The sequence below is a fragment of the Suncus etruscus genome, chromosome 2 (assembly GCF_024139225.1).
Source record: "Suncus etruscus isolate mSunEtr1 chromosome 2, mSunEtr1.pri.cur, whole genome shotgun sequence".
NCBI lineage: Eukaryota > Metazoa > Chordata > Mammalia > Eulipotyphla > Soricidae > Suncus > Suncus etruscus.
Genome location: NC_064849.1, coordinates 70,906,018 through 70,926,819, shown reverse-complemented (window position 1 = coordinate 70,926,819; position 20,802 = coordinate 70,906,018). Strand labels below are relative to the sequence as shown.

The 20,802-nt window shown below is 43.7% G+C and overlaps 1 protein-coding gene across 1 annotated transcript in view; it reads right to left on the bottom strand.

The window, feature by feature from the left end:
- Window positions 1-18,528: 18,528 nt before the first annotated feature.
- The window catches only part of DROSHA (drosha ribonuclease III), a 139,365-nt gene continuing 137,091 nt past the window's right edge, over window positions 18,529-20,802 (bottom strand). The window contains exon 35 of the mRNA XM_049768729.1: window positions 18,529-18,786. Coding sequence (XP_049624686.1) covers window positions 18,656-18,786 — 131 coding nt within the window. The 3' untranslated portion in view covers window positions 18,529-18,655. The remainder of the gene's footprint in view (window positions 18,787-20,802) is intronic.

Here is a 20,802-nt window from a genome sequence, read left to right as displayed (position 1 = left end):
GGAAACAACTTTTTTTTGTCTTCTACATCAGCATTTCTCAATCCTAGGATCCCACCACCAATAATATTCTATGGGAGTCACAGTTGAAAATTGCAGAAATGGAGGATTACAGCATAAGACGGAACCAACTGGCCAGGCAGGGGCGTCACAGAAAACGATGTCAGAGGATAAAGGTGGAGAAACACCACTCTCAATTAGCAGTATAGATCACGCCTCTGGGGCCAGAGAGAGAGCTCAGTGGGAAGGGCAGTTGCCTTGCATGCAGCTAACCCATGTTCTATCTCATGAGTGACCCATTCTCTCCCCCCAACCCCCAGCACAGAGCCACAAATAAGCCCTGGTTATTGCCAGATATGGCCCAAAACACAAAACAACAAAAAGGTAGATCACAGAGAAAGGGAGTCTCTCCATATCTGGTTGTTACATTATTCTCTATGAAAAATTCATCCAGGCTGAGTCTTCCCAATTGGTCCTAATGCTCTCCTATTTCCCTGCTTCGGCTCTAGCTTAACCCTTGGTCTCCTGTCCTGCTTTGTCTCCTTCTCCTTTGCCTTACGTCTGTTTTCTGTCCTCAAACAGATGGACTGCCAGGTTAATGCTCCCTGTACAAATACCTCCACGTGTAAATTTGTACTTTTCCAGAGTTATGCATTGACTGGATGCCTCCTAATGAAAATCCTATTGCCAGATGTGTAACTTGTAACTGTGGTCCAACTTCAATCGCATCTCATTGTTTTGCCCTCTTTTTATGTTGTTGTTTTTGGGCCACACCCAGTAGTGTTCAGGGGTTACTCCTAGTTCTGCACTCAGGAATTGCCCCTGGCAGGCACGGGGGTGGGGAAGACCATATGAAATGCCAGGATTCGAACCATCATCTCTCCTGAATCGGCTGCGTGCAAGGCAAACGCCCTACTGCTGTGCTATCTATTCAGCCCCTATTGTGCTCTTTCTGATGAAACCTATGAACAGGAGTTGCTAGTGCACTGACCTTTCTTATTTGCTTTTGCTTGCTCATGATACTTTCATTTGGGTTTCTCTTTGGTGCAAAGCTTGTTTTTTCTTTCCATGGTAAAATCTACTTTCTGTTAAAGTATTACCTGGTTTTAAGTTTACAAATACATTTTATAATCAGCAGCATGTAGCTAATTCTTGATTCGGAACTGTTATCATGAATACCCAAAATGATTCTTTCACAAAAATACAGTGCCTGGTTTAGGATTGGATTTGAGATTGCTAGAACTCTGGACCTATCATAGACACTGATGTCTCATGCCATTACTGGGATGTCTCTCTCTCTCTCTCTCTCTCTCTCTCTCTCTCTCTCTCTCCCTCTCTCTCCTTCTCTCTGTCTCTCTCTCTGTCTCTGTCTCTCTGTCTCTCTCTCTCACACACACACCACTGACCTACTTTCTTCTCTTCTCTCTTCCTTGTGCCCTCTATTTCTCCTCATCTTAGCTGTATTTTCACTGAAGAACAGGAAAACCAAGAATCCTTAGAGACAGAAAAGACCAGGAAAGAACTACAGGAGAACCTACGTGGATCCAAGCTCAGTGAAGTACTAAAATAAGGCATTAAAAAAAAAAAAACAACGACCTTATTATTACATTTTTGGTATGTTTCCTGCCCAAGACCACTCCTGGTATGATTCTCAGCTTGGAGGACATACCCAGCAGGTGTGGCCCAAGAGCTGCACCAGGCAACAGTCAGAAAACCAGGGTGCTAAGGATAAAACCAGGTTCTGGGGATGGAACCAGGGTTTTGATCTTAACCTCTGTGTTCTCTTTCCAGACACCCAGACACTAGGGAAGCCATTTTTTACCCTTCTGAGTCAGGGCTGGATTTTGGAAAGCTGAAGATGTCAAACAAATAAGCCACATTTTACATTCCTTCAGGGAAACTTCATGTCTCTACGGAAAGAACCTTTTTTGCGCACAGACGTGTGGGCCATAGTCTACCAGATCTTCCCAGGAAAAGTAGTTCAAATTGAGTCTGTAGAATCTTAGCTGAGCAAGATCTAGAATGTGTGAATCAAAAGTGAAGAATGATAGGTATAGTCATTAGACAACACCCCCAAACTAGATTCCAGAGAAGCAAAGATGACTCATTTGCGAATTTCGGAAGTTGCTGAGCTTACTCACGTGACATTCCAATTCATGTGAGTAATGTGTGGAGATGAATAAATGTTTTTTTCTATTTCTTTTTGCATTAGTCACCTCTTCTGTCTTGTATCTCTTGCCCATAAAATCACAAAAAAAGCCTGGTATTCAAACCCAAGGCCAAGATTCGTGACCAAATCTGCTGCTCCCAATCACCTAGATTCTTACCTTCCTCCCTTTCCTCCTGCTCTGAAATGCTGTAGCTAAAGTTGAATAATGTGTGCATAGCCTAGGATTTATGGTCCAAATTCTTCCAGATTGCACTTAATAATGAGCAAACCCTCCTGGTTCAAAGGACCTCTAGATAATGAAGTATAGTGCCCAAAATAAAAATCATTTTTGGGCAGATGTGGTCCCCAAGGTAATTGGTTTTGTACTCAATTATCTCATAAAACAGGTACCATTTATTTAGGAAGCGAAAACAAGTACATCTTTCCATTAATGTATCCTGGCAGAATTATCCAAACTCTGCTTTGATCAAAACTGGTTTATCTATGGGCACATTTATCTAGGTTTATATGATCACTAAGGGGACCTAGAAACAACAGCGCCAACATTTTACAGATTTAAAGCTTCTCCTCAGGCTGGAGAATGGAAAGTTTTCAGGACTTCATTCACCATTGTTTCAAGTACCAGAAAAGCCTGGAATCTGTTTCCTAAGAACAAATTCATGTTTTAGCATCTGGCCTCCATGCAGTGGTCGACTAGCACATAGGTACCAAGGGCACACCAAATTTTGCTAGATATTGTTAAAAAAAAAAAAAAGTAATTCAATCCTATAGATATTAGCTTATTTCTTATTTCCCAAAGGACCATTGCTCCTTTGAAATTGTCTTACTGTCTTTAATATAATATAGTGTTTAAAAATATAGGGCCAGATGAGCTAATATAGGGCTAAAGCAGTTCAATCTACTGACACTACATATGGTCTCTTGAGGACTGCAGGAATGATTCCGCTGAGCACAGAGACAGGAAATAAGCCCTCAGCACAGTCCAGTGTGGCTTCAAAAAGCCAGCTAACACACCCTACCCCTGAAAAAAAAAAGCACATGAAAATGTAGCAGCAGGGCCAGGATTGTGGCTCCAGTGAAAAGCATACATCCTATACATGTGAGGCCCGGAGTGCATTTTGTGACATCAACAATGCCCCTGCCCCATTCTGAATACTGCCTCACACTGCCAGGTGTGACCTTGGCCCCCACAACAAACAGCTATTTAAAAATAGGGTCCATCTAACCCAGCGCCTCTTGGAGCCCATTCTTGAATCAACTGGATGGCAGACAGCACAGACCACACGGCCAAGGCCCTGGGCCTCTGCCCAACTGCCTTTCTGAACTACACTGTCAATGCCAAGCTTTTGGCTTTGATCAGGAGACACTGGAGGAGAAGGCTGATGAGGTCTCCAGCCATCGTTGCCACAGGAATAGTGCTTGGAGGCTTGGCACTCGTGATTCCTCTGGACCTCTTTTATGAACCCAAGAGCCGGATGATGGGGCCTGGAGGAGCTCCTTAACTCTGGGCTTTATGGGTCTGTTAAAAAGAGTAGTGGGAATGATATACTTTATACTCCACCATAAACTTGAACAGCAGTTAGCACTGTCTAGGACTTCTGGACAATGGTGTTGTGACAGGGGTTCCCAGGCCCAAAGAAAAGCCATGAGGGTTGTGGGTTGGAAGGATTTTATACACCCTTTATTTCCCTCTTCCCTAGGCCTAGCTCCAGGCTTGCTGACAATCCACTGCACACGCCTCTGACCCCACTCTGGGCTGCTGGAAACTTCTTGTTCCTTTCTGATCACTTTGGTGAGATTCTTGCTCATGTATCGTGAGATGATACTGCCAGAACTCCTTGCTGACTTTATTCTTGTGCCCAGGAACATCATATCCTATTTCCTGGTCCTGTCTCAAACTGTTTCAGGGATGAGGTCTCAAAGAATCTATGAGAAGCTTCCAGGGGCTCCTAAACCCCCAGCCCTTAAAGTAATCTGTGACCCAGGTGCTTTGAATCCCACCCACTGCCTTTTGTTTCACCTGCCACTGAGTGTTCTCTCCAGAGAAATATACATTACAGGTTGGTTCTAGACTGTAACAAAAGGATGCAGGAACATCCTTTTTCTGCTTTTCCTGCACATTGCCCCAGGCTGGACCTCCTAGATGCAGGATCTTCCTACAAGTTGTTGAGGTGAACCTGATGGGTTCTTGGAGGTGGTCAAGAATAGCATGGTGACCTGCAGATGTCCTCCAGAATAATAGCTCTTATTAAAGGTATGTGTAATATACTTCTCTGCAAGCTAACTCTTATGGAATCAGAACAGCAGGCAATAATAGTAGTAGTATCCCCAGCAGCCTCCCACAGTGATCTGAGTTTATGTGAATTATTGCACCTAGACCCTTTAACTGTTGCTTGATATCTGATCGATGACCTGAGTTAATATGAATTATTGCATCCACCCTCTTAGCTGTTGCTGCAATCTGATTGGCTAGCCCTATGCAAATATTCACTTGTGGGACATCCAATGAGATCACATATATAAGTGAGGAACCAATCAGAGGTCTTGATTATTTGGTCTACTATTGGCTTACTGGGTCTACACTACTCATTATTTATTTTCCACCCCAGGGTGTGATCTGGTGTTGGATTATTGGGTCCCTCCTTAGTATTATTTTCTACCCTAGGGTGTAGATCTGGTTCTTTTAAATAAAAGCCCCAGATCTCAGGAAGGCATTGCATTCATTCTTAGTCTTCCTCCACTAAGCTTCTTTCCTTCTTAGGAACAGAAGGCTTATGTGTTGGAATTCTTTAACTTGTTCTTAGCCCCTTTCACTGTGTAGATTATTTCCTACATCAGTGTTTGCTTCCGGGACCTGGTTTTGAAGTCTGAGGCTTTATTCTCAGTCTACCCACTTCTTTTCATCCCTAACCAAGACAAGTGGGCAACTGGATTTTCCTCCTTATAAGCTAAGGCCTTTGTCCAGGCAGAATTCCCCAAAGTCTAAGCCCATCAGGGAGGGCTGGAACAGGCTAGAACAACTCCAGACAGACCTCCTGTTCTTCACCATCCCTCTCAAAGTGTGTCAGTTCTGTCACCAAGCAAGTCTCTGGAGGCAGTTTTCAAAGGGATCTGGATTTGTGTGATGTCACTGAGTAGCCTTGATCAAAGCAGACCTCTGCTTCCTTGACTAGCCCAGATGGAAGCCAGTGCTAAGTGGGCATTGGGGTGACCTCCGACGCTAACCTGCATCGGCTCCTCAAAGTCTCAGGCGTCTGTGATCTTGTTGGAAGCCGAAAGCCCCCCTTTCATGCTTGCTTCCCTTCAGGGCCACTCCATGCTCTGTGGTTTTCTCAGTACTCTCTTTGCTGCCTGCTTCAAGACCTCCACGTGCCTAGTGATAACAAAACACACATGTAAGGCACCCATGCTTAGAAATGCCCTGGGTTGGGTTTGGAAGGATAATAATTTCCTTGAAGTCTATTCTTTTTATCTTTTGGCTTGATTCAGCTTTTAGTGCTTTTTGCCTGAAGATAATGCATTTAGGTTACAATAAACAAGGCTAAATATTTTTGGCACAATTAAAAAAGAAGTGTTTATTTTTGAATATCTTGATGTGTATATCAGGTTTTTGGGTTGCTTTCTGTTTGGTTCGTTTTGTTTTTTTTTTTTTTTTTTCTTTCTCATGTTAGGAGGATTATTTTCCCAGTTGGTTTGTTGTCCCTCTTATTTGGGTTGGGAGCTTCTGCCAGACCCAGCTTACTAAGGGCTATTTCTGGCACCATGCTCAGGAGTGACCCCTGGCGATGCTCAGGTACCATATGTTGTGCTTCAACTGTGGCAGGCAAAGTAAGTGCCTTATGTCCTATATGTTCTTTCTGGGCCCAGCTGTCAGCCCTCGTGATGAAAATTCCACTTTAGTCTTTGAGGCTTTGTCTCCATCACCCAAGTAAGTCCTGAGGTCATATCTCCACCCAATGTTACAAGCCTGAACTCTGGAAGTCTTGGTTTTATTCTGTCCCCTTTCAATCATAAAATGAGCATTATAAGTGCCCTTTCCTCCCAGGTTATTAAGACGACCTAACAAGATACTGTATGCTAAAGTACTTTGAAAACCGTATGTTGCCATGAACATGGAAGCTCACCGCCCTGGTCTGGACACAGGTGTCTGATAAAGGGCATGTGCTACAGGGATATGGCAGCATTAATTACAAAGGCATTTGGGCCTGCAGCCTAATTATCTGGAAGGAAAGCAGACAATTCTGTCTTGTTCTGCCTACCTGTCATGAATCACACACAGGCATTGATTTTGCAAATAAGGTTTTGATGACCAGATAGTTTTTTCCCAGATAGTTGCTGACAAGTCAGCCGAGACAGGCCTGGGATATAGTACAGAATAAGGTGCTTTACCTTGCACACAGTCAAACCCAGTTCAGTTCTTACCATTGCATAGGGTCCCGTGAGTACTGACAGGCATTATCCCTGAGCACAGAACCAGGAGTAAGTTCTGTGCACTACTGGGTGTGACTCAATATTTCCCCTTCTGCCCCCATCGAAAGCAGAATGCTTTGTTTTGACTACACCTAACTATCCCTGAAATCTGAGTACTAGAGTCTGGGTACTAGAGTGACCCCTGGGCAGTGCTTGGGGGATGATATGCAAGGCCAAAGGTTTGAACCTAGCTCAATAGGATGCAGAGCAATGTGCTTCTCACTTGTGCTTCTCTCCAGCCCAATAACAGGCTTTTTCTGCTGTTAGGGCAACTTCCTGTGAGAATTCCCATGTGTTTTGCAATGATGGTCAGGAAGCTACTGCCAGTGGGCTAGTGCCAGTGGCTGCTGTTGTCCACTTGTTCTGTTGGTGGCACAAGATAGGAACAGTATTTAGCATTTTTAAATAACTTGGAGAGAGAATCAGAATGGTCATATTTACTCCAATGTCAGTTGTCTAAGGAGTAAAATTTAACCAGTATTTCCTATCTGGGTCTCTAAATACCTATATATTTTTATTCTGTCTGTTGCCCAGTGGAACTTACGATATGTATGGAAAGAAGTCTGTTGACCCTTGTCTGAAAGTACTCTTTCTGCACTTGAACCCGAAACTTTTAAGCCTCAGTCATCTGAGCTCTGCCATGCCAAGGATGGACTCTTCCCCTTAGGAGAAATGTCCTCTGAATAGGGAGGCTGAGACTTGATGAGGAAGAAGCAAGGAGGTTCAGCTAGAACTGGTTCATGGTGGGAAGACCTCCTCTCAGTCCCCCCCCCCCCCAAAAATGTGACAGAGAAGAGAGCAGCAGTGGAAGAAATGGTTCCCCAGGTTTTAGGGTGCTCCAGGCCGTTGGTGGGTGGCCTCAAGTCCAGTCCCCAGCATAGTTGGGGGCCTGGGCCCCACTCTTGCTGGTTCTACTTATCTCTTCCATGGCTGAAAACTCTTTCATGTCCCTAAGGTTCTCAGGAGGCTAACAAAGCATGTTTGCGATGTGCTTCTGTAAGGACAACAGTTGTATTTTCAGCTATTCTAGCACCAATGATCTTCCTGATGTGGCTATTGGAAGGCTAAAGTGACTCCAGGCCTGCTGCTATGTTTGTGGAAGCCTCAGGCCATGGCTGTGCTTTCTGAAGTAAGACCAATCATGCCTGTCTGAAATCCCAGACCCATTCTTGGGGCAACCCCATTGTCATCGGATACCAGATGCTTCAGATCCCCCAGTAGACTTCCCTTGGCCCACTCAGCCTCCTCTTCACAGCTGCTCATCTCCTCTCAGCCTAAAGCTTCCAGCCTAAGACCCCCTTGAGAAGAGGCAGGCCTCATTCTCCGCCTAGCTCTCACCTTCCTTTCCCTCCTGTCTCTGGAAGGCACCTGTGTCCCAGACCAGCCTCCAAAGCCTGAGGTTTACCAGAGAGTGGCCCACTCCTTAGGAGAAGGGAAATAAATGACTTAACAGAACATAGTAGGTGGGGAGCATAATGTGAGAAGGAGCTTGATAGGAACTATGAACCCATCCATAGGCAAGTTCAAAGTCAGGGGTGGGGGTGACTGTCCCTAGGTGGTCTTACACCTGGGAAGATGAAGATAATACTAAGTAAAATGGAATCAGGGCCAAGCAAGAGCAGAGGAGTGGTCAATGCCAGAGACATCCCCTTTCCTGGCCCACACGTCCTCCTCCACCTCACTCCCATGTGTGAAGTTGAACTCTCCACAACCCAGACAGGCCTTTTCATGACTTTTCACCTGCCATGAAAAGTCAGGATGACAGCCAGGCTGGACTGTCTACACACCGAGGTTGTAGCCGGAGGGGTGTGATCTGGTCTGCAGTTTGCATTGGCTTCCTGTTGTGCAATGTTGCAACATCAATTAAGCGACTTAACGTAGCTTTGCTAAGAGCTTTGGGACTCGGGAGAACGGGAAGAGGTGGAGGGCAGCGCTCAAATCTCAGCTAATGACCTGGGCAAATCCGGGCAAAGAGCCCTTTGATTAAGTAGGAAAGGATCTCCCGGGGGCTGGAAGAAGAACCCAGCGACCCATGGAAGCCAAGAGCCTTTTCTGGGGGATCAACAATTATGAGAGAAGGAAAGCACACACACCCCCTGCTACATTCCCCACATCCTGTAGCCTCCCCACACTCCTTTAAGCAGAAATGAAGTCTTAGTAAGGGAAATAACACTGATTAGCACAGCTCTACACAGGGGCCTCCGGGGGCCGATTGCCAGCCCCTCTGGACCGGCTCTTCAGGCAGCTGAGCAGTCAGGAGAAAAATCCCTTCTCTTCAAGTGGCTCTTTCAGCCACATCATCTTGTGAAACAATTTTTTAAGAGGACAAACAGAATAACCCCACCACGCTGGTCTATCTCTTACGGGAGATGCCTCTTGAAATTCCCATTTTGAATTTTGAATATGATTCATGGTCTCCCTCTCTCCTACCCCTATCCACCACCCATTGTTTTTTTTTTTAAAGAGGGAACACAGGAGGGGGAAATCCATATCTCTTGTATTTGTTATCCAGAAACTGAGATTTGTACATCTCTGAAACAAATAAACTGAAAGGAAAAAAAATCAAGCCCTTCCAGCCCAGCTTATTTGGACAAAACTACTTAACACTTCAAGCAATGAACTACAGGGCATAAAAGTATAATCTGCAGAGAAAACCTTAATCCTCTGTAGTCACCTTTTTGAATCTCCTCAAACACATTTCGCGGTGGAGGCCTGGAGAATTAAATCAATTGTTTGATCTGAGAAGAAAGGCAATTAGGGCGCTCTCTTAATCTTTCTGGTTGAATTCTAGTCAGGGGTGGCCACTGTTTCCACAGCTCTATTCCAGACCACTATTAATATCCTAATAGAGGGAGGCACCCCAATGCTGCCTTTTAAGGGTCTTGCTGCAGTTTTGTTATGAGTTGTTTTGTTCCAGAGCTTTTGATGGAGTGGGCAAACAATAGCTCAGGTGTGCACACTTGTGCATGCATTCTTAACTTCATTTAAAGCTTCTTTTTCCCGTATCTGATAATTATTCCAGCAGCCATGAAAAAAATTTTTCACCATCAGCTACTTCGGTGATAGAAAGCTCTGTTCAGTGTGAGGTTTCTGGTAGAGAAACCTGGGTCTCTTCGAAGGGAAGCATGTCTCTGGGGCCATGGACAATGCAAGATAGAGAAGGAGAATCTACTTGGGGTGCCCCCAGGGAAAATCAGGGTTTTCCTTCTGGCAGTGCCTGAATTTCTAAGGAGGAACAGCAATCTCCAAATCTTGCAGAAAAGGCTGCACGAACCATATTCACAAAGCATTGGTAGGTGCCAACTAGCTTTTGGGTCAGGGGAACTGTCTGGAAGATTAGCATAATGAACCCCAGATGTTTGGGGGATTTATCACTTCCTTATTTAAAAGCTTAAGTAGTCACACACCTGCTGCAGGTTAAAGATGTTACATCTAGGTGCCAAGCTGTCTGGTCTGGGATGTCATCCAGGTCTCACATTGTCCAGTGTACAATGCCCACCCAGGTCTGAGCCTGTCTGGCCTATGGTGCTTACTGCTCTTGGGTCTGCTGCTAGTGCTCTGAGCTGGCGGTGTTTCCCCACTGGTCTCTTCATGGATCCACCTGCAACATTTGTGACAACTACTGTTTCTTCCTGTTTGCTGTCTACCTGAGTATCTGTGGCCAAACAAAAGAAAGGCTACTTACTTACTGGCTGGAGAGATTGTGTAGGCACTGGCCTTCAATGCGGCTAACCCCAATTTAATAGCCAACACCAGAGAGGGTTCCCTGAGTACTGCTAGGAGTGATCCTGAGAACAGAACCAGAAGTCCTGAAGAAACTCCCCCTCCCCAGAAAAAAAACACAAAAGCTGCCTACTCAGTGTTATCTTTTTGGGGAGGGGTTGGGCCACTCCCAATGATGCTCAGGGTTTACTCCTGGCTGTGCACTCAGAAATCACTCGTGGCTTGGGGGACCACATGGGATGCCAGGAGCTCAAACTGCAGTCTATCCTAGGTTAGTGTGTGCAAGGCAAATGCCCTACCACTTGCGCCATGGCTCCGTCCCCTCAATGTCATCTTTGTTTGTCTTACTTATCCCCGCCCGTGGCAATTTCTGACTCATGCAGAAGTGTAAAATGAAAAATAATTTAATTTAATAAATTAAATAACCAACTAGAATTGGAGGAACAATATAGAGGTGGGGCATTTGCATTGCATATGGCTAGTCCTAATTGGATCCCCCCCCACACTACCTAAAGTCCCACTAAGAGTCACTTCAGAACAGATTAATCCCAGAGTACTGCCAGGTATGATCCCAAAGTACAAAATAAATTAATAATTTTTAAGGATAATAAATAGAAGTTAGAGAAGCAGAACAGCAGGTAGGGCACTTGCCATGCACACAGCCAACCCACATTCAATCCCTGGCATCTTATATGGTCTCCTGGGTCCTACAAGGAGTGATCTCTGAGCACAGTCAAGAGTAATTCCTGAGCATTGCTGTGGTAAAAATCCCCACCAAAAAACCAATATAAACAAATACATAAACAAATAAAATGACCAATTGGAACATCTTTTTTTTTTTTACATTGGAGTTTGCACTATTGCTTTTTAAAAAAAATATCTTTATTTAAACACCAGGATTAAAAACATGTTTGTAGTTGGGTTTCGGTCATAAAAAGAACACTCCCCTTCACCAGGGCAAACTTCCCCCCACCAATGCCTTCCATCTCCCTCCTCCTCACCCCCTGCCTATCTTCAAGACAGGCATTCTATTTCTCCAATGAAGCATTTTGATTGTCTGGTGACTTTCTCTTCTCCTCCACAGTTGTGTGAGATTGTGTGGGGATCATTTGTCCATAGGAAGAAATATCAGAGATAGCCCTGCAGGCATCTCTGACTCTTTCGGGCACCAAGAATAAATTCCTGGAGTGTTCTGCACTGTTCATCCGTTGATGAGAGCCCCTAGTCTCCAAATGTGAGAGCCACTAATGGGAAGGTGGGAGTCTGGTCAGAGCCCTGGGGCTGAGATGATCCAGAATCCCAACAAGTTCAAGTGCAGGAGCTCCAGAGAGGGCAAAGACTCTGCCTCCAATGAGCAGAGCCCTTTGCTCAGGTTCCTGCAGGTGGAAAGCCTGGAGAGTTAAGATTGTGCTGTGAGGTGGCTAAGGATTAAGACAAAAAGGGAAGAAAGGACAGTTGTTTTGCTAAGTAAAAAAGTGATAGCTGGAGAGCCCAGGAAGAGCCCAGAGTCTAACATTGGGTTAGTGATGGTCCTGTCCACGAAGAGCTAATGTTCTAATGTAAGAAGATGAAAAAAATCAAGAGACAGAAATGGCTGTGGCAAGAGCTTCAATAAAGGACCCACAGAAAACCAGAAAGAACAGCAGATAAGGAACTTACCTTGCATGTGGCTGACCTTGGTTTGATCTCCAGCACCATTTATGATCCCCTAAGCACAAAGCCAGGAATGAGTTCTGAGTATAGTAGGTGTGGCCCCCAAACTAAAAACAAAAGATATATGGTGGTGGAGGCCAGAGAGAGACTCAGTCAGTAGTCAGGTCATGCCTTGCATGCACAGAAACCAAGCTAAAACACCAGTACTCTATGCCTCCACGGGCAGGACTGTGGACGGGCCGTAGCACTGAAATATTGAGAACCATTAGTCAAGTGTTGAGAGTAGCCTCAGGCCCCCTGAGCACTTCTTGGGTATCCCCCCCCCCAAAGAGGGTGGGTACACTTAAGCTAAATGAGGGTCTTAAGTAAGGCTTGCAGAAGGTAGTTCCTGAGATGAGACTCAAACGAAAAGAGAAAATTAGTAGTGAGTCTGGTGGGACAAAATAAAGGAGAAAGAGAGAGAGAGATAATTAGCAGGGTGGCCTATTTCAGGCAGTGTGAAGTCTAGGGAGGAAAGCAGAAAGCCTTTATATAGCTGCTCCTTGTTCTGGAAGGCTGCAAGAAAGCATGTGGATTGGGGAGTAGCAAAAGCGGCTGGTGTCCAGCCGTGATGGGGTTTAATGCCACTACAAGGAGTGTGGCTGTATCCTACAGGCAATGGAGAATCCATGAAATATTCAGCAGGGAAGGAACATAAGGAGATGAAGTATTTTGACTGAGAGGGAAAATAAAGCCATTTTCTATTGCTGTGTGACAAACCACCCCCAATTTAGCTGCTGACATCCACACCAAGCCAGGTTGACACATAATTAACCAGCACAACCACCTACCACCCAGTGGCAGTGTTGAAATAATGAGGGGAAGAAGAGGAACAAGCTGGAAATGTACTTCTGCACAAATTCTGAACCTAGATCTAAGTTCAGTCATTAGATCTAATACAGAGGATTCAGGGAATATGTTAAAAACAAAAGAAAACAAATAAACATGAGAAAGCAAAGCATTACACCAGAATGTGGAAAAGACTATGAAATGAGGGCCAGAGTGATAGTACAGCTGAGGGGCATTTGCCTTCCATGCTGCCAATCCGGGATGGACATGGGTTCAATCCCCAGCATCCCATATGGTCCCCTGAGGCTGCCAGAAGCAATTTCTGAGTGCAAAGCCAGGAGTAACCTGAGTGCCACTGGGTGTGACCCAAAACCAAAAACAAACAACAAAAGTTTAAGGAATGAGAAATGAAGAGTGGGGAAAAGTTCTAGATTGGGAGTGATTTCAGGACAACAAAACCAAAGGCATGTATGAATTCTGCTTGAATCATTACCAAGAGAAACCATCTGTATATGGCCTAGGGATTAAAAAGTCTTATGGTGATTTGGGTACTACTCCTGTTTGGAACCAAATGGCATTGAGAATTAAGAACAAAATTACGCTTCATTTGGGAAAGGCGTGGTTGGGGATGGGGGTATGGTAAGGTGGAGTCCATAGCTGGGTTCGATATCCAGCATCCATATGGTCCCCAAGCCTTCCAGGAGCGTTTTCTGAGCACAGAGCCAGGAGTAAACCTGAGTGCAGCTGGGTTTAGCCTCAAAACCAAAAGGCCAAAATTACAAAAAACCAACCTCCCAACCCCCCCACAGTGTTAGGGAGGGCAAGAAGTCCTGCTGTTCTCATAGGATAGAAACCCTAAGGAAATTAGGCTGGAACAATGGTAAAGTGAATAGGTCATCTGCCTTGCATGTGGCAGAACCTGGTTCGATCCCCAGCAACCCATATGGTCCCCCAAGCACTGCCAGAAATTATTTTTGAATGTAGAGATAGGAGTAACTCCCGAGCACCACCAGATGTGAATCAAGAACAAAAATTTCTTTTGAAAAGGGAGAAAAAATACCCATAAGGAGGCAATGTTGTACAAGACTGAGGCTTTATTAAAATAGATTTTAACCAGAGCAGGAAAAGCACACAAACCAACCAACCTCAAGCTGATCCCACAGGGGAATAATAATAATTATGAATAAATGATAATATGCTGAAGCATGGAGGAGGGTTGCCAATGAGTTTTCCAAGGAATGGGGGAGATTTTTCTAGGAATTAAATTCAAACCCTTTAGCATCTTGGAAGGCTCTATCAAGTAACTGCCATAGCAATTGTAATCTGCTAGGGTATAGGCATATATATATATATATTACAAGTAGGTCACAATAAGGAAAAACGTGTCACACTTTTTGGAGGAGCAGCCGTGGTTGTTTCTGGGATTCTGCTGGGACTGACAGGTATGAAAACCAATCCTGAAACCACTGCAAGGCATGAACTTTCCAGAGAATAATGCCAAAGTGCGTGTGGCAAGCTAAAGTTAGTCCCCTCTCTCAATCGATGCTGCAAATACTAGAACATTTTAGAATAAATGTTCTTTAAACCCAATTCACAACTTAATTTCATGGCTGTTAGATGTGAACATTATAATAGTAGGGACATTTCTGAACCATAAGTAAATTTGTAAAACTATAAGGAACAGATTGGCATAGATTCAGCAGGGCACTCAGTAAGAGAGAAGGGAATGTGCTTTTTTAAAATCAGGTTGAACTCGCACGTATTTAACTAGGTTTGTTCAGTACAAGCCTTAGGAATCATTGTAGCTGATGTAAGACCAGAAGCTGTATGAGAAAATTCTCTGGTATAAGATGCAACAGTGCTTGTTTTTCACTTATAGAAACTCCCAAGTAGGATTTCCCTTTCAAGAAAGGGTAATTACAGCCAGGATCTGCCTTATACAACCCTTGCTGGTTCACTGTTGGTGGTTTCAAGGCCTCCTTTTCTGGGGATTGACAGTGGTGGTAGCAGGGGAAGAAGTGGCTGGTGTGATCTGGACAATACAGCCTGACTAACCTGTAGAGTGAATGTGTAGACGGAATCCCTGGGCCTCATTTCAATGCAAAGAGCTAACTAACATGGACCCCAGCTGGGAAAACCTTTTCCTTAGAGTATTTCTACATAAAGAACAAGAAGTCTTTGGGGGCAGCTGTTTCCTCCAGAGATTGTTCTTTTTACTGTTCTGCTCTACAAAAGAAATAGTATAATGACTAGTTAGTTATGTTGATTCCATCCTTCATCAGATGAGAATCAGGACTGGATATTTAGAAGGTAGTGGCCATGAGGAGTGTCTGCAGAGCTTTAGTAAGTATGGCCTTACTTCCAGTTCACTAGAACAAGCCCAGAATCTCCAGTCATCTTCACTTGGACAAACTGTAGGGAAATTTTCACACACTTTACAGACTTCAAGATAGAAATCAGGGGCCCGAGTGATAGTACAGTGGTATGACAATTGCCTTGCATGTGAACGACCTGGAATGAACCTGGGCTCAATCCCTGGCATCCCATATGGTCCCCGAGCCTGCCAGGAGTGATTTCTGGGCACAGAGCCAGGAGTAAGCCCTGACTACTGCCAGGTATGAACCAGCCCCCCTCCCCCCAGCAAAATTGAGAGAAATCATGCTGAAACAGCAAACTGCTCTAAGATCAGCTCATATCAGAGACAAAATAGTTCAGAGGATATTTGTGTGGCTTACCTGGTATCATTTTTACCTAGCCTATGAAAACTAGTTCATACATCTAGAATGGCTTTGTCTCCAATCTGGGGAAAAGTGCTTTCCTTGAAGATGGACAAATGCCAGTAAGGTGGTGTTTTGGGCCATGTACAGTGGTTGTAAGGGATCACCCCCAACAGTATTTAGTATTTAGGATGAAATCCAGGGCTCCTGCATGCAAAGCACATGTTTCAATCTGTTCAGCTCTCTCTGATCTCATCACTGGGGTTCTTAAGACTGTTTCTTATCTGTATTTCAGTTTAAACATCTCAATAAAACAAAAACCAGGAAGATCCTCTGAGCACCCTACAGCATCATGGTGCCCAAACATTGAACCAACCAGACAGCACAGCAATGATGCTGATCTCTGGAAGTGTCCCCAGGTTCCCTGTGCAGTCTTTGGTGGCACCATCCCCAGCAAAAAAATTTTCCATGTCTAGGGACCAGAGAAAGAGAGAGAGAGCACAATGGATAAGGTACTTGCCTTGCATGTGGCCAACCTGGGTTCAATCCCTAGCATTCCATATAATTTACAGGAGTGATCAGTCAGGAGTAAACCCTGAGTACTACCAGTTTGACCCAAAAGCAAACTAAAAAGGATTTTCCCTATCTAAAAAATTTTTCTTTTCTTGATTCTAAGATCTAGTTCACTTCCTTTCTATGTCCTTGGTTCTCAGTCAAGTAAATTCACTCCTGAGAGATACAGGGTGACATTAGGAGACATTTTCTGTTGTCATATCTAGGGGAAAGGAAGCAAATGGCATTTGGTGACCAGCCGTTCTCAACAATTATCTAGCCCAAATGCCCACAGTGCCATGGCCAGTTCACTTGCCAGAGCCCAGAAGCTCTACCTCCTATGCCTGTCCACACTCCTTCCAGCACCTTCTTTCAGACCTTCATGGCATCTCTCATGGACCAACAGGACCTTAACCAACTTTCTTGCCACCTCTTCCCTAATCCCTCTACTCCCTTGAAAGGAAATGTGTCTCCCAATCTCACAAGCCCCCTTTCATCTCCAAGGCCCAGCTAACTTAAATATTAACCCCTCCTTCCCTTCCCAGTCTGTTACGTACCATTTGTTGATGGGTGCGGATCCAGAGATACAGTATAGCAAGTAGGATGTTTGCCTTGCATACAACCAACCTGGGTTCAATCACCAGTAACCCAGAAGGTCCTTTGAGCCTGGCAGGAGTGATCCCTGAACTGAGAATCAGGAGCAAGTCTTCAGTAGCATCTGGTGTGACCCCCAAAATAATCCCAAACAAAAGCATTATCTATGGGTACATTTTCACCCATTTCTTTCAATTAGTATTCCAAGAATTTGTGACGACATTCCTCTTCAGGCTCCCATGACCAGCATTAGTACAGCTGAATTAACATAGGAGTGGTCACCCCACAAGGGGAAACCAGCCTTGTGATTAGAGTTGCAAGGAAAGAGGACTTTGGGTGAGGGCAGAAGCTGGACTAAAAACCCAGCCCCAGTGGCCTGGGCAGTCGACATACCTGAGGGAGCACTGAATGGAATTTGCTTGAAGAGGTATAGTGCAGACTTCCATTCTCCATGTTTTAAGAGCCAGATATACAGAGACTGTGCAAGGGCCCAAAATCCACAAAGAGGAAATGCCCTGGGTAATTCAAATGTCCCCAAAAGCAGGTTTACTGGTATTAGTTTGATATACATGCAAGTGGAGGTGCTTGATTTTAAACCAGTTTCCCTGGTTTCTGCTCAGAACATTTTCATAGTCAACAACAAACCCAGTATTCTTTCTCTCCTTTCTAGTCCTGAAATCTGGGGAATGAAAGGCACCAGATAAAACTTAACTACAGACCCCATGGGGCCCTTGGCTGTGCTAGGAGCTTGTTCTAGAGGCAGGCAACCCAAATCAAAGTTGCATTCATTCTACTTTCCATGTTCACCATGAGTTTTGGCTATAACCAATGTCACCTTTTAAGTCCTTGATTAGTGTAAAACCCAGGCACACCAGCTCCTCACAAACAGCCTTGCTCCTTGCTGTGGCCTGTGGCCAGACACAAAGTTTCCTACATACATGGTAGACACACACTGCACAGTTGTTAAGGTAATGAATGAAAACACAGTAAATTTTCAAAGAAGCTTTGCCTTTATTAATAAGAAACCAATGATGTCAAGTTCAAAAGAATGCTTAAAAAAGTTCATATCTTCTTGTAACTTTAGCCCTTGATCACTGGGAACACACTTTGAACAGGTAAGACTTAAGAAAACTTCTTTTAGCAGTTTCACACCACCACCCACCACACATTCCAGCCAAACACACAGATGCAATTGAATATGATTCCAGAAGTTTCTGAGATTTCCCTGAAGTTGTCTCAAAACTTTTGCTTAGAAACTTAAGGGTTTCTTTTGCTTAGAGACTTGAGGGGACCTCATTCCAAGTGTTGCCTGGATTTCCCATCATTTCCCCGAAATTCTAATGACTCCAAGGCTACATAGGGGTCCAAGGTGAGACTTTCTCCCCCTTCCAACCTCCCACCCAGCAGGAAAATAGGAACAGAATCCCACTCACAATGGTTCTGCAATCTGAGAGGGAACATACTCCACATGGGCTATTGGGAAAACAATCTACATCCAGATGAATGTTCGAATGATCAACATCTAGCTGAAAATAAAATTTAGTGACTAAGCCAAAGGCTTCAAAACAGTACCAGAAATTCAAGAAAATTGATTTTTCTCTTCTTTCCTCAAGGTCAGAGTTTCAGAGAAAGAGGAACAGGAGCTAATCCACCCAACACCACTGGTCTGGAGTTTTATGTTGAAGGAGCAAATCTAAGCAGAATACACATGTCTACCAAAGCAATGTTTTCCCAAGGAACAGAAGTAAAAAATCCAACACTTGATAATAATGACCACTGGATTCTAAACACAGAATATTCGATCAACGGAAACAACAATATTGATTTGGTTCTGTGGTTTATTTCCAGGGGTTCATTTCATTCCCTGTCTGAAGGAAAACTAGGCTAAGTCTCGGTAGGCACCAGTCACAGTTATTAAGCCAAGTAAATACCCCACCACTCTGGGCCCGCCTTATTTCTTGATGTCTTCGGTCTCGTCTGGCTCTTTCTCTTGATGCTCTCTTTCCCACCTCATTTCTTTTAACTCTTGTCTGTATTTCCGTTCAATGAACCGCTTCTGATGAGCCATCTGGGGAAAGTTATCTGACACAAAGAGAGATATTTTATACTTAATAAAAGAAAGCTCCAAGAGCAAGGAATGAGGTAGGTGAAACAGATTCGCACACAAACTCAGATTCAGATGAAATACAGTTGCATTTTGTAAGACAAGTGAAGTTTGTTTTCTTCCATTATTCTTGTATCATTGAGAAATACAATGGTAGTCTGGATCACCACCCTGATTTCAAAACAGGAGACGAAGCCAAGCATAAAAGACCCCAGAGAGAAATATTAAAAACATAGGCAAGTAGTTTCCAGATGCTTCCAAACAGGTCCTATAACATATTTTTCCTAGCAACAAGTGATATCCAGAGAGATGAAAGGTGCTAGTAAAAATGAACTTGGTGGGCTTTCTTTCCTTTTTTTCAAAGCTCAAGACTGAGACTTCAAACAAATAAATGACATAATCACAACTGTACTAACCAAGAATTAGCTTCTGAAAAGAGCAAAATGAAAGGCACAGTTGAAGGCACTGTTTCTGCCCATTCTCTTGTTAAATTTTACCATAAGCCATCCAAAACCAACCGCCACTCAAGCAGAGCACGTTTATTGGCTCAAAGGAGGCATGGCACTCAATGGGGCGAGATAAGCTTCATTTAGTGGGCTGTGTGATCTTGCGCAAGAATGCTGACAGAGGGGAAAAAATCTTGATCAAGATAAAATTTTACAATTCAGTTGTCACTTATGGGGCATTAAAAAGTATCACAACAGAGTAAGGAGTTGATATGGAATGATAAATAAAATGATTTTATACACTTTTTCAGTACCATGGGTATGGCCCCAAACCATAAATAATAAATAAATAAATAAATACATAAATAAATAAAGTTAGTGTCACAACAGATCTGACAATGTGGTATGCACACAAACAAGAACAAGTTAGTGGTAGCATGGTGGAAGAAAGGGTCTGTTCTGAAAAATGAGGTAAAAGATAGCAGATATAGGTGTTATTTCTCATACTTAAAAAGTACATTGAAGGGCTAGAGTGATAGCAAAGCAGTAGTACATTTGCTTTACATGTGGCCGGACATGGATGGACCCGGATTTAATCCTCGGCATCTCATATGGTTCCCAGAGCCAGGAACAATTTCTGAGCACAGAGCCAGGAGTAACCCCTGAGTGCCACAGGGTGTGACCCCAAAACCAAAAAAAAAAAAAAGTACATTGGGTCAGAGATGGTTCAGCGGGGTAGGTTACTACCATTTCATGTGGTTCCCTGAGCACTACCAGGAGTAAACTCTCAGCATCACTGGACATGAACCCAAAAATAATCACTCCTCAAAATGAAACAAAAGAACCTGAGAGAACTATGAGAGAGCATAGCACATTTTGGGGGAAGTCCGATTGTTACTATGATGAAACATAAGTGGAAAATTGGTTTCAGAATCATATCCCTGTACCAAAATCATGATAAATTCCTGACATACAATGTCAGTATATTCTATCCTTTTTGATTCTTGGGCCACACCCAGTGGTCCTCAGAGGCTACTCCAGCTCAGTGTTCAAGTGTTCATGGTGCTCCTGGGGGACCATGCAATGCTTGGGCATTGCAGGAAATACATCTGGAAGGCTGGCACTGAAATTAGACCAACTGTATATAGGAACATAACCACATCTGTACTTTAAAATAAAAGAGCAGTAAGATCTCATTCCCTAAATGACACTAAATTGATTCCTTATAACAACACAGGTTTCAAGTATTACAATTACTGTTTAAAAAGAAGCAAATCTGAAAGATTTAGCTATATATCACGTTTCTTCAAAAGAACTTTACTTCCTCAGTAATTCACTGTAAAATTGAAATTACATTTAAACAAAAATCCCAGTGTTCAAATTTAACCATTATGCTCCTAGAGCCCTTTTTCTATAAAGTAAATATTACACTCTGTACACCCATATAGAGCATAAATGTCTAGGGGTATCACATAGACATATAAATACTTAAAATCATTCCCTCTACCCTTTCATAGCATGCAGGCTGTGATGGTACAAGTATATGGA